Below are 17,569 nucleotides of genomic sequence, written 5' to 3'. Positions count from 1 at the left end.
CCTTGCTGATATATATAGATGCACTCAAAGGTTTATTTTTCTTGTGATGTCCTTCCAGGAGTATTGTTGCTCAGTTCCCAAATTTTGGTCAAGTTTCATGTGTTCCAAAATTATGAGGGCAGAACTGTCTTATGTAGTAAACCAATCTGGTCTTCTGAATAATGCAGGTCATAAACTACCTCAGCTATTTTATTCAAACTGGTGCCTACTTTTCAGAAAAGAGTGCTCCTCTGTGTTAAAAAATTGACAGCTGATAACAGTCCACCACAGCTGTTCCTAAACTGTCCCAGAAACAGGTAAAAATTTGCACCTCCTTTCTCATCTGAATTTGCTGAAAGTTAGTTACCAGGTAGGAAACATACTTTCTTTCTACCTTGCTAAATTCAAGAGTCCGGCATCGATGTTTTGGTGTTTGTTTTTTCCTTTGTTTAAAATCTTCATGCTTAGGATTGATATCATTTGGCCATGTTAAGCATTTAACCTAGGTTAGGAGTTCTCAAAGGAGAAAGGTAGGCACTGCTTGGAAGTGAATTTTTTCCATTTGTCTGAGGCTGGTTTGATTCTGTGGAGATGCACATAATTTTTAGTTACTGTGCAGTGAACCTCAATTTTGATATCTACATCCCATATTAATAAACCTTTTGGTCACAAAATTATACCTCATATAATTTCAGGTGATCATTGCCTGTGACCCTGCAGGTTTTTTTTGGAGATGTGGCCTTCCAATAGATCTTATCTACTCTCTAGACTGTTCTCCTGTTTTCTTAGCATAGCTTTTAGTCCTTGTTCTTACATCTGTATCTTCATATTTAGTCATATAAAAACTGATATTATTTGATTGCACAAATTTGGTACTGATTTGTATCAGTGATCTTCCTTTTCAATATTTAGTGTTTCTCCAACCTTTACCCTGCAATCTTTATCCAATATTATTTTATGGGTCTTCTTTCCAGGGAGCAAGAAAAAATGTTAATTAGAGTAGGACCTAGAATTGATTCTTGCATAACCTCATTAGGGCTGCTGTGGTATTAATTTGCAGGTGATTTGCTGGTTCAGTGACATTTATGATAAATGCTGAAGAGCCAAATATTTGTTCATGATAGCTAATTAAAAATACATTCCAGTGATCAAATATAATGAGCAGAAGACTGTCAAGCTTCTTTTCAGAATGAGATTTTCACATTTTTAGCAAAGGGAAGATTTAAATAATAGTTTTAGGTCAACCTCTACGTTAAAGTTTTATGACAGTCTAAGAGTAACGGCCCCTTCCCTTGCTGGGAATAAACATTTCCCATAAGAACTGAGCAAGTTTCAGTGAGGGGGGAGAGTCAGTATTTAGGAGTACAGGATATGGGGATCCAGTGGTGGGTCTTACGGACTTCTGGAAGTTAGTGAAGCAGCTGGACACTGCTTAACCAGGGCTGCAATATCCCCCCTCCCCTCATCTCCATCTCCATCCACCCTCCCCTCATCTCCATTGTTGAAATACCAGGAAAAGTATTGGATGCAGGCTTAGGTTATGGCAGATCAGACTGGTACCAGAGTGAGAAAAGTAGGTGTGGGGCTGTCCAAACTTATGAAACACTTTCCTTCCACTTCAGCTTAGGCTCCATGGCTTATTTTTTCTAGAACACCTTCTTTACATGAACTGGTCATCAATATGTATTTAATTTGTGGCTGGATCACACTGGCATAACTTCAGAACACTGCAGAGCCTGATCCTCTGTTTTCAATGAAAACTTTCCAAACTCTGAAACTTCTCCTTATGTTGTATTACAGAAAATATTCTTCAGCCAATGTACAAAGAGTTAGCTTTACAAAAGAACTTCCCCAAGTTAACACAGACAAAAGAAGATACCAAGAGTAACAGAAGACTCCTCCTTATAGTCAGAGGACAGAGTAGTGATTGCTGAGAGTAGCTGGATTTCCCTCCCCTGTTAACAGAAAATCTTCTGGTCACTGCTCAGGCTTCAAGACCAAAGTCTGATTTCAGAATTTTTCCTATCTGAATTCATCTTCAATTATTGCATACTTTCAAATTAACTCTAAAATCTGATTTTTTGGTGAGATATTCCCATAACTGGAAATTGTCAAAAGTGCACAGTCTCAGAGGGCGAGCTTCAAAGCTCCTTTCTTTGCTGTGCACCTACAGATGCACATGGATGTGCCTGTGTCTGATGCTGTCCCACCCTGTGAATCCATGTGGGGGGCTGTAAGTGTTGTCTGTGCATTTAATGCAACTCTTGGGTATCAAAGAAGCATGAACACCAATGGACATGTGTGATCAGCCCACAGCTTTGCAGAACACACTTCTCTATACATTTCCAGTGAACAGTGTAGAGGTGCACACTATGTGCAGAATCATTCTTATTTCCTTTCTCACTATTTTTCATTTTGACACAAACCTTTTTAGTTGGGATACTGTAATTGTGCTTCGGTTAATATATATTATTAATATATATAATATATATATATATGGTCAATATAACCAAGGCAATGAACCTAATCTAGTTGCTGGCACTTTCCCATTCTCATGAGAATCTATTTGGAATCTCTTCTGACATATCCTTAAGATGACTAAAAAACTCTACATGTGGTGCCAGGTGTGAGAAAAAACACTTTACGTTTGATGAAATCTCATATATATTTAATTCATAATTGCCATATACATATCTGTGCCCGTGACTATTGCTATTGTTATGTGGTAGTGGTTTTAACTGTGTTGACGTGCTGTCTGTCATGCTGTCAGTCCCAGATAAAGGTTGGAGCAGTGCGTTGTACTAGGCATTGTGCAAAACCTGACAAAAAGACTGAATCTCTTCTCTCAGAAGAGACAAATAGCAGAGCTGGCAAATAAACACCTTAGGAAGCCCTGAGAAAAGTTCAACTACCATCAGTATGCAGTACAATAACTTATTCCTGCACTTGCACTTCAAAATATTCATGATGTTCTGAGATGTGCTTTTGCATTTCTGGATTAGGTAGCCAAGTGTAAGATTATTGTGATTTCTGTATCTATAACAAAGCCTAGTTGGATAGCGTTGGGGAAATAAGCATGTCTAGTTCTTCCATGTTTTGAAAAGTTCAAATGGCAGAAGACCTCTTGCTCCTCAGAGAAATTGCTTTCACTGTTTTGTGATATCCTGGTGGATGAAGGCGTGTGTAATAACAGAAAGCAAAGTATCAGTTTGGATGGCTGTTTGACCAGGATGTAAGTGAGAGGTTTGAAAAGGCAGCTTTCATCTTCAGTCACTTTTTTGAATAAGGAAAAGAAGAAGGAAGCAAATGTAATGCAAGCATAAGCATGTGGCTTCAGTTATGCACTGCAAAGAATGCTTTTCCCTAGTTATACCACAAGAGTTACTGTAATATGCTCTAACAATGTGCTTTTAGTTCAAACTGCAAAAGGTTTCTCTAGATAAAGTGCAAATATTGCATGTATTTCCCCCTTCTTTATATTTTTCTTATTTAATTGATAAATAAATAATGGTAAAGGATCTGAAATTGATAACTGAATAAATCAAATGAAATAATACAAATATTGGAGGTCAGTTTTCTTTTCTCTTCTATAATACGAAGTCATTCAAGTACATGAGAAGTATTTTTCTCTCTCTATTGAAGTAGTAAAGATTGATTCTGTTTTGTATTGCTCCTCAGCAGTGTTTTCGAAATAAACCAGTTTAAATAAGAAGAGAGTGTTGGTACAGCTAATAGGGATATGCTTAGTGTTTGCTTTGTGGTCAGGCAGGCTGTGCTTTTTGCATCTCAGTTATTCTCTGCTTTGTCATTTGTGATTAATTTTGCAAGCAAGTAGAATACAGAAATACTCAAGACTTCTGCTGTTGAATGATGGTGGAAGGAGTGAAGTATTGTATCATTCTGTGTTTTTGTGCCAATGACAGACAAAGCCAGGGGCTTGAGCTGGCAAATTGCACTAAGAGTTGCATAATAATGAAGACATTTTAAAAACAGAGATTAATTTATTTGTTGGGGAATATAAATTTTCAATTTGCCAAAATAGATAATGTCAATTTAGTTTTTACTACATTAGACCCAGTGGCAGAAAACTAAAAAATCTGTCCTGTCTCTGATTTGATCCAGCTCCATGAGCTACACAGCCATATTGATTAAAGGGAAAATGCAGAGAGAGGCTTAGGGCAAATTTACATGTCCCTGGTCATAGTCACTGTGCCACACTGAGGCAAGTTTTGCAGCCCAAAAATTGTTCGATATTCATCAACTTTTCGAGACGGTAAAGATGGTGTTAGGTTTACTCTGATTTTTGAAAGCCCTGCAGATGTTTCACAGCAGCTGGTAGTCAACTAACCATAGCCAAGTATAGCAGAGTTTTGTGCAGATGAGAAGGTTTGTGGTAGCTGTGGAAATTCAAGGAGCTGCACACCCTTTGCTCTGTTTCTTGAGGAGAGATAAAGGCTGTTATGGGGCCTCTGTGCATGCATAAGTCCCTTGATGTGTCAGGAATTCCTCCCCAGGTTGCCTACCATGATTTTTAGATAATATATCTCTAGATCAGACTTGAAATAATGAAACCTAAGCATCTTGAAAGATCTTGGTAGGTTTTGCTTAAGGATTCTTAATTATTTGCTGAGATATTTATTTTAGCTTAGAACCAGGTAGGAAGAATTTCAATATTAAATATTATAATATTATTGCTTTTCTGCTCCATGGAGTGTGACGCTGTTATCTCTGTATTGTGTTATTCTCAGAGTAGATTTCAGGTCTCTTTCCACCTGAGAAGCACTGAGCATGACAGGTGATATTAGGACTGCACATTTGGCTTGCAATTTAGGGCTGGCAAGAGAAGGATTATGCCATCTTGAGAAGTGCTTAGCATCTCCAGCAAGATATTGGATAAACTCCAGTGCAGGTAACTGGAGAATTAATGCTGCTAAGCACCGCAACAGAATTGCCCTTTGTGTGTGATCTGGTTTGCATCTAATACAAACCTTATCTGCAGCCTTATCTAGGCTGTGGATACTTCTGAATAGGATTTTTTTTAATTATATGGAAAAAAAAATATCTAAGTCCACAAACTGTCCTTCACAACAAATTCTCAAAACCAATTCTAGCATATGAAGGGCAGATTTTTTTGTTACAGTTGAGAAAGCAGCAGAGGTGACTTTTAGTGACAAGCAAAGTGCAGACAATTTTAGTAGTGTTCAGTCTTGGTTTAATATGAAGATTTATGCGCAGGAGTCTGAGTTGCTATTTTTTGGTTCTGCCAAATGTTAATTGGAACATTTTTTTCCTTTTTCCATTTTGCTGCAATGAATTTCATTGCTTATTTCAATAGCAGCAATAATATCTTCATGTTGAAAATTGAACTGGAAGACTGCAGTGGTACAAGGCTTGAGAGAATTGATAGAAAGAGTAGCCACTGTAAATTGTGAAATGCACATCTGAAAACTCTCAAAAAATTAGCATTTATAGCAAAAAATTGATATTTATTGCAGAATATACTCCTTGATCTGTGGCAGTCTTTGTTTAGCATGATATTGCCATTGCCTCAGTTCCCTGACATCATGTTAAGGGACACTGTGATTGTGAGGAGATTATCTGTCAGCTGAGTTGTGTGAGATCTTAACCTCTAGTGATCAGAAATTTTCTCATGGTATTTTTCATATGAAAAGAGATCATACCAGTTCCAGCTGGCCTAATCTGCTTACCCACATCATCCTGCTAATTGAATTGTGCATTTTCTTCACTGTTTCTGCTATAAAATTTTTTGCTAAATGCTGGGATTTTGTTTGTGAATAATACAAGCTCTGGAGAGATGGTTGTAATTCAAGTAGAGCAGAATAGAAAATTGTGTCTAATCATTACATAGCCACAACTACTGTTGTAACTAGAATGTTGCTATCCTGACTATTAAAAGGAACACCAAAAATATAGAGCAAGAAAGAAGAAAACCAGGTGGGTTTTGTTTCACATCAAACCTAGAAAAGTATTTTTTCTTACGTCTCTTATGTTCTGAAAAGTTGTAGGGTACAAAAGAAGTTTCAGCCCAGCGTTCCAGAACTTCATTATTTCTGGAGAGAAGCTGAGGTCAACAGGGTGTGCAAAAAGGCATTTAGGTAATAAAGCAGAAATATAGTTTAATTATAGCTTATGTATTTATTTATTTGCTTGATATTATTATCAGTGGGTGATATTGGCATAAACATGGGGCAAGGAGAAGTTTGCAGTGTAAACTGATTTCAAAAAGGTTTTTTCAAAGTGGTGATACATAGTGGTATAATTAATGGTGATACAGAGAAGGAACCTACTCCTTTGAAAGTTTAGGGCTTCATAAACTTGCCAATTCTAAAAGAAAACAACAAAACAACCTTTCCAAAAATCCGTGTACCGTTTCTACAACAGGATAACTTGTGGGTGACTCTGGAAAAGAAGCATTTTGTTTGTAGACTGGATCCCAAATTTGCTTGGATTATACTTAAAGGAAAAAATGAGATAATTGAACTGTTTTCATGTCTTTTCTGGATTCCATTAGAAGCCTGTGTTTTACAGCTATCCAGCTATGGTCTTTGATTTGCTTTATTGTTTGGTCTACTGAGAGCATTCAATGTTTCTGCAAGAGACATAAAAATTTGATTTACCTGTGAGTTTCTATGGCATGAACTTTTTCTTTTGAGTGAGCAATCCATGAGTGTAGGAATTTTTAATGGAGTTGATCTGGAGAAGAAAGAGGATGATTAGTACTAGCAGGCAAATGGTGCGCAGGATTGTTATGTGCAGCATACCCACTCACTGTACTCTGTTTCTTGAGGATTATGAACGTATTTTAATTCCCAGTCTGTGGAACTGGATGGCTTTTAGATAGAGCTGGATTCTCCCCCAGCTGGTGCAGAGAAATGTATGTTTCTCAAAGGACTTTTCTATCAGAGAGTAATCTCAGAGAGAGATCGTGTTGGTTCTGTCACTGTTCTGCCTTGGGGCCTACAGTTTACCTGGGGAACACAAAAACTGGGAACAGCTGCAAGAGGGGTGCTATATTCTCTCATTCATTTTCCTGTCTCCTGCTGTTTTCTTGATGATCAGTATTGAGTGTTGCCAGTGGGATGGTGGCAGTTGTTTTCCACTGCTGCTGCTTTTCCATAACGAAGTTTCTGCTGTCAGCAGCTCCAACATTATTGCTGGATGCACTAGCTGGCTTCAATCCCAGTGCATCCTGCTCTGAAAGCAGGAGTTTCTTGTCTACTCTCTCAGGCTACATAGCAGATGAGAGGAGACCAAAAATTCTCACTCGTATGGTTGTGCAGACCAGTGTTTGTTTTGTGTGTTTCTGTTCTTGAGCTGGTATGATTTGTTCCTCTTTAGAACTTTGTAGTCCAATCAGTTTTAAATGGCATTTATTTGAATATGATGTGAAAACAGAACGAGCTGTGACCAGAGTTATGTGTGAATTTGTCCCCAGCGTACACTTTGGGAGGTGTGACTGCAGTACACTGCAAGCTTGAAGCCTGAGGGTGGGACGCAGAGAAAGGTGTGCTTGTAGATGTACACTGGAGTCAGCTACAGCTCTCAGTGACTAAAGATTTTTTAAAGTGCTTTGGCCCCACCAGAGGGAATATCCAATGGGCAAGCTGGGTTTCACTGCCTGTCTCAGCTTTCCCATCTATAAGCTAGCACTTGAGATGCCTGTTTCCTTACCACCCTTGTTGTGTGTTAAACGTTTGTAATGCACTAGTCTTAAAATGTGTTGAATAAAAAAGGTAACAGACTGATTAAACTAAAATCTTATTTGTGTGCCATTGCTGTTTCATTTTTGGGCAATGGCATCTTTCCTCTATATTTGGTATCTCAAAAATTACGAGAAATTAATTCCTTTCTAGTTGCACTTGATTTGGTATATTTTTAAGTAAATTATATATATAATTTGTATACTAAATCTTTAGTATATATACCTTTAGAAAATTCAGTTCACGTCTTTTTGTTGCAATTGCAGCAATCACTGAAAAGGAGAGGAAGCAAAGACCTACCAAAATCAGAAAAAAAGTCACAGCAGACACCAACAGAGGTATGTTGCAGTAACTGTAGCCTTGATTCTTATGTGGAGACTTCAGGGAACTATGGAAATGGGGTACATGGTTTACATACTTGCACTTGGCTGGCTTTTTGCTTTGCCCTTTGTTTTCCTGCGTGTTGTGAAATGGAAGAGCTCTTACCCAGATCTGCAGTCAGACACCACTCATCTCAAGGACCACCTGAACAAACTTGGTGCTGCAACAGAGCCCACCAGCTTTCACCTACTCTGTATTTTAGGCAAAGTAAATGGCAGCAGCAGTGAAACAAGATTTCTAGGCTCTATTTACGCTGATTTCAGTATTTTTTTACACTGTAAAGTCTGATAATGTTGCAAACGTAGAAAATATGAGGTTTTTTACAAGGCCCCCTTTTCCTACACCCAAGGTACTTCTGGGGACTGTGCAAATTTTAGTCAAAAGTAAAATAGTATTTTTCCTCTTTTTAATTTATTGATCAATGAAAAAAAAATATTGCAGGAAAATATCTTAGTATCTAAAGCCATATAACTCTGATTGCTAATCATGTAAGTTAAGGCAATCCACTGGAGGTCTCCTGTTTGACTTCAAGTTTCTTCAAATATTGCTTTTTTCTTTTCCTAAGGATGACAATGAAGACCTGAAATGCCAGCTACAGTTTGTCAAAGAAGAAGCTGCCTTGATGAGGAAGAAAATGGCTAAAATTGATAAAGAGAAGGACAGATTTGAGCATGAACTACAAAAATACAGATCATTTTATGGGGATTTAGACAGTCCCTTGCCAAAAGGTGAAGCAGGTGGGCCACCTACCACAAGAGAAGCTGAACTCAAGCTTCGATTGAGGCTTGTGGAGGAGGAAGCTAACATTCTCGGGAGGAAAATAGTGGAACTAGAAGTAGAGAACAGAGGACTGAAAGCAGAGCTTGATGATTTAAGAGGAGACGATTTCTCAGGGACCACTAACCCACTCCTGGGAGAGCAGAATGAATCCCTGTCAGAATTACGACAGCATTTGCAGCTTGTAGAAGATGAAACAGAATTGCTGAGGAGAAATGTAGCTGATTTAGAAGAACAAAACAAACGCATAACAGCCGAGCTGAACAAATACAAGTACAAGTCTGGGGCCCACGAGAGCTCTAGGCACCATGATAACGCCAAGACAGAAGCGTTACAGGAGGAGCTAAAAGCTGCACGGATGCAGATCAACGAGCTGAGTGGCAAAGTGATGCAGCTCCAGTATGAGAACAGAGTCCTAATGTCCAACATGCAGCGCTACGACCTGGCCTCTCATCTTGGGATCCGTGGCAGCCCTAGGGACAGCGATGCGGAAAGCGACGCGGGAAAAAAGGAGAGCGATGACGATTCCCGCCCCCCTCACCGCAAAAGGGAAGGTCCCATCGGCGGGGAGAGCGACTCCGAAGAGGTGCGCAACATCCGCTGCCTGACACCCACCAGGTCTTTTTATCCGACGCCGTCTGGGTGGCAGAAAAGCTTCACCGACAGGCAGCAGATGAAGGACATTCGCTCTGAGGCGGAGCGGCTGGGCAAGACGATAGATCGCCTGATTTCTGACACGAGCACCATCATCACGGAGGCGAGAATTTATGTAGCTAACGGGGACCTCTTTGGGCTGATGGACGAGGAGGACGATGGCAGCAGGATACGTGAGCACGAGCTTCTGTACCGGATCAATGCGCAGATGAAGGCCTTCAGGAAGGAGCTCCAGGCTTTCATCGACAGGCTCGAAGTTCCAAAGTCTTCGGACGATCGAAGTGCAGATGAACCTTTGTCAGTGAGTCAGGTAGACTTTTACTTATTACGGCCTACAGGTAAAAAGGCTCTGCCAAGCAAATTAAACCTCAAATTGGATTTATGGCACAAAAAGAAAATTCTTTTTTCTAGGCAGTGGACAAAAATCACTGTTTCTTGTATGACTTAAAAATCCTCATTTGGCCATATGAAAACATATTCTACCAATAGCATTGGTTGTGAGCAGTGAATTAATATGCTCTCCTGGAAATTAAAATTGTGCTCTAGGAGGTGGAACATTTTACTCCTTTCTGGCTTTGCAATTGCATTTGACAGAGTTGGGCCTTCATTGCCACTAAAGGCAGTGCAAACAGTATTTTTGGTACATATGAACATGATTCATAAATGGACATGGTTGTTTTCTTAGGGGATGGGTTCCTAATAAATGAATAAAAGGAAAATTATATTAATTTTAAGCAGTAGGAAATACTAAATTTCAAAAATTTTAGAGAGTATGGCAAACCACAGATTAAAAGAAACCATACAAATCTACTTATGGAGTCACAGAGCCACACAGTAATGTGAATATTGGAATTGCTGTAATAGATTGCATCTTGTTTAAGGCCTGTTAATCACTGCTTGCATGCAGCAGTAATAAGCATCTTTGTTGTGGTTTGGTTTTGTGAAGAATTGTTTCAGAGAGGTTTTGGGGAGCAAACTCCTTGCTGACTCAAGATCTTTTGCCATGAAAAATGAAATTTACCTGCCCTTATCTTATCATGCAATCCTATAGTTGTTATATCTTGTTATTGCTAATGAAGTTATCCAATGTTTTGTAAGTCTCGTGCTGTGTTAATTTACTTTGTGCTGTCTTGCTAGTTTACAGTTGAAGTAGTTGCCAGGTGAAGCTGAAAGCTATTTTTATTCCTATGCTGACTAATTAGTCTTTTGTTTCCTTGTATCAGAAAGTCACAGACGCAGTGAGTTTAAAGCTAATCAATTACTATACATGTATTGCATGAAATCAAACAGAGACGGCATTTAGCATGCTCACTTTCTGATCTAGCAGTAGTTCTGAGCTTGTAGAGCTCCCATTAGCTTACAGGCAGAGAGCTGCATGGACTTACACAAATTTAAAACAAGCTAATTAGTACTTTCTCTAAATAAATAAAAACAGTTGAACATTTAACAATTGGACATTTCAGGGCTTGACCATGCAGAACTCCTACTGAAGTAAATGGGAGATGGGCACTTGGTCCCTCCACAAGCATAGTCTGATTCACTATTTATTTTGTTGAAACTTCGGACTTGCTATTCCATTAATTGACTGTTCTCTTTGTCTTTGTATTTACTTTCCCAGATGTTCCAGCCTATCATTTTACTTATTCTCATCCTTGTATTATTTTCATCCCTTTCATACACAACAATATTTAAACTTGTCTTCCTTTTTACACTGTTTTTTGTACTGTAAGTCATTCATCATTTACTGTTCATTGTAGTGTTATTTTCAGTTTGTTTATTTTGTCCACCCTCCAAGATAAGAAGTGCAAGAGACATAGTTTCTGTAATAGCCACTGCTGTAAAAACACTGAAGACTACTTGTTTGCCAAAACCAAAGCCAAGCCAAAAAAACCTGCAAAAAACCACCAAAAAGTCACCCAGTTGAATAGGAAACCTGCTCATCGCGGTATTCCCGGTAAGCAAACAGAAAATGGAATTTTTCACTTTGTCTGGTTTTATAATTTTTGAATTAAAATGCTCCAAGGACTGGAACCAATTTAATATTCATTAATTTGCACCAAATCAGACACAAAACAGAAATATGTGGAGTGGGTGTGAGGACTGTTACTTTCCTCTTCCCCCTCCTAGAAAAAGAATTTGTATTCTAGCCACATAGAGATAGTAAAGCCACATTCTGTGTGTATTCTGCAGTTTTATGTCAGAGCTTGTGTGTATATTTTGCATAATTGTCATGATAATGTTTTTCAGCACTGTATTATGTGAATTAGGCCCCACAGAGGGGACAAAATCAAAATGGTTGGTATATAGAGCACTATATCTGGAACTGTGGCCAGGAGCTGGAGCCTCTGAGAATGAGATAAATGAGGAGAAGGTATCAGAGTAGCTGAGGAGTCTTCTGAGAGATATAGGCTGGCTGCATTCTCTCTGTGCTCTAGGAAAATGGTAATGGCACAGTCTGACTTGAACTGATGGGAGTGGTTTAAGTCACCTTGGATGGTGTTGAATTTGTCAGGGAACTTTTCCCGATCTGTGGCTACCACAGCTCTACATTCTCTCTCCAGATTTCAGCATGAGTTCTGAATGGATATGGTAACTCTTGGTTTGCTGAGTGACCCCTGTCTAACTGTAGCCAGTGACCATAGTGAGGGAAGATTGTGTGCATCAGTAGCCACTGAGTATTCCTATCTTGCCTGTGAGAGGCTGAAATAGGAGCACAGGTGACTCCTTTCTTTCTTTCACACTTACATAGGCAGCACCTACAAGCAGTAGATCTCCCACTATGAAAACCTCATCTGAAATGCCTGATGGAGCTAACTTTTATGTTTTATTCAGCCCATGCTGGAAACTACTGAGTCCCACAAATATGAATTCTCCAAAGGTGAACAAGTATGTGTATTAAAAGCACTTCTTTTTCTGCAGTTTCTGTGTTGAACAATGTAGTAGTAAAGAGTGGTAATAATTAAAGCATCTGTTTTTCTAGCTAGTGGTAAGAATTCCCTTTGATTTATGATGTTACCTTTCTGTTCACTTAATTCATTCCCCAGTGAGAACAGTTCATCTCCATGCTTAGGTTGTGCTCTGCTACCTAAAGTAGTTGAGGCATCATTTTGAGGGAAAGTCCTCAGAGGGCGGCAAGAGATGGAGCAATATTTTTTTTATTATGAGAATGAAAAAATAGTAAAAATATTCATTATTAAAAAATACAATATTTTTCTCTCTGTCTAGCTTTCCCTCAACATACTCTACAGGTGCAGTAACCTTGATCAGCTAAATCACTCAACTCCTTGATTTAATCCAAATATCCATCATTATCAATTTTACAGTTGGTGAGATGTCTAAAGGAAATTATAATCAATATATGTGAGATTGATAGATAGCTTTGACTAGTTTCTCAGTTAAGGATAAAGTCAGGCATACATAATTCTGAGGAGTTTCTAAGATGATCTAATTTATGCAGTTACCTAAAATTAAGTTCCACATATTAAAACTATTATGGCAAGAGATGATCAAGCCATAATTCACAGTGAATTTCTGTAACTGGAGAAGACCTTTTGTTTTTCAGCATCTGCTGAAAATACTAGGGTTTTTTTCCCCCATAGATTTGCAATTTGGACATTAAAAGTACAATAATTTAAGGCTTAAATTTGTCATACCAAATCTTAGCACAAGATTGACTTTTTCAGTTTCTTTCTGCTTATTATCTCCTGTGGAGGAAAAACCAATCATTTGTGTTTTCTTAAATGTTACTGACTCAATTTCCATAAGATAGAAAAAGTCATACTTAATCTAAGATCTGAAGTTCTGGCTAGTTTTTAACCCACACTTGCTTGTACCTTTCTTGGTGTTGTATATAATAAAAATGAGTAGAGAATGTTTGATTTACAGAGAGGGTATCAGTAACAGTAATACTCTAAAGTAGTAATACACTGAATTCATACATTGAATAATAAACCTTGGAAAGTAATTGGGAAAGATTTGTTTCTTTCTCAGAAATCAGAAAAGGTAAAATGAGTTACTGAGAAGAGAGGTGGAAATAATCTCTGCACAGCACTGGCAATTACAACCCCATTGATTTCTCACAGTGTTTTTTCTTGCATAAAAGCTGGAGCTTTCCGTCAGGCATCAACAAAGCAAAATCAAAGCTGAGACCTTTTGGGACATTTAGGAAGCTATTGAACAGGCAGCAATCTGAAATTAAAGCACATCAAAGCATACAAAATTATTTTAGAAGATCCCCACAGCTTCTTTAAATGTCTCACAAGCAAGGAGAATGGTGAGGAGCCTCACAGAGAAATCTCTGAGAAATGAGATGTGTTTTTCTTGTCCTTTTGCATTCAGGTTGAAGGGAATAATTCAAGCTGTTGATCTGTTTCACACCAGATATTGCACAACTTTAAAAGATGCTGAGAAAGCTAATAGAATGAGTATGGACATTTATCCACGGCCAGAAGATAAGATCTAGCCAAATAAATAAGTGTTCTATGTCCTGCTAAATAGAAATAACTTGATATTACGAAATGCAGTAATTATACTTGCCAGAAAGGAAGCAGATTCTCTCCACTCAGTAACTGGCTTGCTGGGCAAAGGCCATCTCACAGGTGAGCAAGCAAATGCAGCTGAATACATCAGCATGCTCTAGCAGGACTGCGTTGGAGGCAGGCAGGGCAGAGACAGACAGAACACTGCTGATTCACTGATTCTGCCTGCTGCACAGCTCAGAGCTCTGAAGAGAAATAGTAAGAAGAATATAGATTTTGTTTGCATGTGGCAAGGAACTGGATATGCCAGGCTGCCTATCAGTTGAAATCTCATTTAGCAGGTTCACAGTTCCCATTTTGGAATATTCTGGTGAAATGTTAATGCTCCGGGGAAAAAAAGTCATTGAATTTGAACAGTGAGATTACCTTAATTTAGCACTTCCCTGAAATATTAAATTTCTGTTTCCTATGTTCCCAGGGGATTTATTCCGTGTTCTTTCAAAAGGAAAAGATCTTGCTTCTGTAGATCTAATTATGATATTTTTTTCACTTGTGGAAATTGGCACTATCTCCAATGAATTTTTATGTAATTTAGGGAATAGGTGTATTTTTTCCTTTAATGCTACCAGAAAAAATCAATTAAATTTGTTTCCTGCTTAGAGCTGGCTCTGAATACCCTGACAAAATCCCTTTACAGATATTCTCTTTTACTACTGAAAAATCCCCATTATGTTAGGATGGCCATTCTCTCCAGAGATATGTCTTTCAACCAGAAATATCCATGCCTGAAGCTCCAGTTGAGAGATAGAATAAGTGTTTGCTGACACATGTCACCAGTGCTTCAGAATCAAAACTAGAAGAGAGCAGGTGCTATAGTGCAGAAATATGCCTGGCAATTGGAAAATAGAAAATTAACAAAAACAAAAAATTGGCTGTCTAGATATGTGTTATAAAAAGAGATGAACTGCACATGAACTTCAGGAGTTGTTTACAAAAACAAGCAGAGCTTCAGGGTATTGCATGCCCTTCTCCTTAATCACCCCAGAATCTGATAGGTGAGTAGGAGACTTCTAAAGGCATCAGTATCAGGGATGTAGTTCCCATTGGCTTACATTTCTGTCTCTGATTTAATGCCAGGGGAAGTGATATTCAAATCCAACTTTTGCCATTACACATGCAGTTGCCTATGGGGAAAATTACGGTGGCTCTATTTAAAGTAAACATCTAAAGTATCTGCCACCGATTTCCAATGTAACCTTGAAGCAGCGACATGACATAACACTCTGTTGGCTCTGCTTCTCCACTGAGTTATATCCTATTCCAGAAGCACACAACAGTAAGAGCAGACAGAGTCTGTATTCCCTTCTCTCACTTCCCGTTGTATATGTCCACTCCTGAGGTGTATATACCAGGATTATCAAGGTGTACATCATTCAGGAATCTAATGGTGAGGTTGGGTTGATTGCAGTGACAGCATTGTTCTTCCTTCTTGTCACTGGCTTTTGTGGCCGTAGCAGAATTGGTATGCCATAACCAAGCTGGTGCAGCACAGCCGAAGATGCCATCAAGTGGTCTTGAGTAGATTTTGTTAGCCACTACCTTGAGTATATGATCAGATTATAGCCCATGCTGAAACTCATGCTGCTTTGTCTCTACTCTTGCGTGATGAAGAGAATTTTAACAGAGGTCTTGTTTAAAATGCCCTTGCAGCTTTTTTTTTGAGGTGCTAACTTCTGACACAAGCAGTGTTGGTACCAGATATGGACAAAGTATACTTTTCCTGTGGAAGCATTATGTTGGATGTAAAAAGCCTGCAGTAATCTTCCTGGTTATTTTATCTGTGCCAGATACCAAGAAGTCACATTTGCTGCTTTGTCTGCTGATGCTGGAGGAGGGACAGTCTCTGTTGAATAATTTCTTATCCTCAAAAGCAGAATTCTCTACTGCTACACTTAGGGATATGTAGAAGAATGATCCCATGTTTTTACAACTCACTTCATGTTTTCTTTGTCTCACCTTTTTCATATTAGGATGAATTTAACATGTCCCTTTGACTTATGAGGTGAGTCCGGAGCTTGTCTCCTAATGAGCCCCTGAATCTCACACATTTCTAATTCCTCACACTGACAGAAATGTAGGCTTTTGCCCAACTGAGAACTCAAGCCTGGGATTTAGTCCATTGTTTTATTTATTTTTACTGCTTTTACTTCAAAGAGTCCACGTAGCAAGACAAGAGACATGGAGTTAGCAATACTAAAGACACAAGAAAAATAGCCAATGTTGATGGATAAGAGTAAAACAATATGTCTTAAGAGTCTGCCTTCATGTGCAGTAGTGCAGCTGCCTGGCCTCCAGCTGCGGGCTCAGTTCTGCTCCCAATCACTCCAGCTTCACTCCCAGCCATGTCAGCTGGCACTTGAGACCTAACCTCACAAAAGAAAGTCATACTGTTTCTTTGGATTTAAGTCCTCAGAGTTTAGAGTCTGGGCATTTTTTCCAGGAACATTCAGTTGTGTACTTGGGGCATATTTGTTCAAGTTTTAGATCATCTTTACAATTTTCACAAATAGCCCAAGTCCTGTTATTTAAGTTACATGGGAACAGAATAAGCACCCAATTAATGTATTCACTGAGACAGCTAGACCATATAAGGAGAAAAAATGTGTTTTCCCTGAAACCTGGTTTGGTATTTACTATAAAATGCACCCAGAGTTAAAATCTTTGTACTGGATTTTATAATTAATTTTACCAGATAAAAGCTTACTGTTCTAACGAGGAGAGTGCTGACTAAGCAAAGGATGTGTGAATCCTCATATCATGCCCTTTTTCTCACTGATCCTCTTGTCATCAGCTGCACTGCCCACAAAAATAGGTTCCTGCTTAGGGCATTCGAAGACGTCTGTCTGACAGCAGGATTTGTCCAGTTTTATGCTGCCTGAATCAAGTATTTTGTGGCCATTCTCCAGGCACACATGAGGCAAAATGTTCCCTGAAAGGTGAATTTGCTGCCTGTCTCAGTTGTTGTGCAGACACACCCCAGCACAAGTACCCAGCAGGGCAGTGTGAGTGAAGCTTCCCCCCGGGGGTCTCTCTCAGGGTGCCAAAAAAATGAGAGCAGTTTAAGCCAGGGTGCAGCAGGAGAGTTACTGTGGTGCTCAGAGACCTGAGGAGAGAGCTGGGCTCCTCCTGCCTGTGGCTCAGCAGGGGGAGCAGCTGAATTTTGCTGCTCTGGCTTCAGGGTCTCCTGTGGACTTTTGCTTGCTGGATTGCTTTTGTCACACTCCCTTCCCTCATCCCATGCCAACATTTGCTATGGACACTCCCACGGATTTATATCCAGCCCAAGGTGTTTTTGGACCTTCTTTACTAGCCTTGTGCCAGAGATGAGTTTCCCTGTTCAAGGGAGATTCTTCATCCAATTTCAAGTGCTTTGCTTTGCTGAGATACAAAGTGAATTAACAGACTGTAGAATGGGATCCAGAAACATTCTAAAGTATCAGGAATATTTGGATATATCCCAAAGAAACCGTTGCTGCCATTTCCAGAATGCAAGACAGTAGGATTACAACAGTGCCCAAT

General features: G+C 39.1%; 1 protein-coding gene across 3 annotated transcripts in view; it reads left to right on the top strand.

Moving 5' to 3' along the window:
- MTCL3 (MTCL family member 3) overlaps positions 1-17,569 on the top strand; it is a 38,143-nt gene that overhangs the window by 19,911 nt on the left and 663 nt on the right. The window contains exons 5-7 of one of the 3 annotated variants that reach the window (XM_066315358.1): positions 7,967-8,038; positions 8,647-9,813; positions 11,131-11,466. In XM_066315358.1, coding sequence (XP_066171455.1) covers positions 7,967-8,038; positions 8,647-9,813; positions 11,131-11,241 — 1,350 coding nt within the window. In that variant the 3' untranslated portion in view covers positions 11,242-11,466. Of the gene's footprint in view, positions 1-7,966; positions 8,039-8,646; positions 9,961-11,130; positions 11,467-17,569 lie in introns of those variants that run through there. The other 2 variants (XM_066315357.1, XM_066315356.1) reach the window with 2 other exon arrangements.

The sequence above is a fragment of the Sylvia atricapilla genome, chromosome 3, assembly GCF_009819655.1.
Source record: "Sylvia atricapilla isolate bSylAtr1 chromosome 3, bSylAtr1.pri, whole genome shotgun sequence".
NCBI lineage: Eukaryota > Metazoa > Chordata > Aves > Passeriformes > Sylviidae > Sylvia > Sylvia atricapilla.
This window is presented reverse-complemented; position numbering and strand designations above follow the sequence as displayed.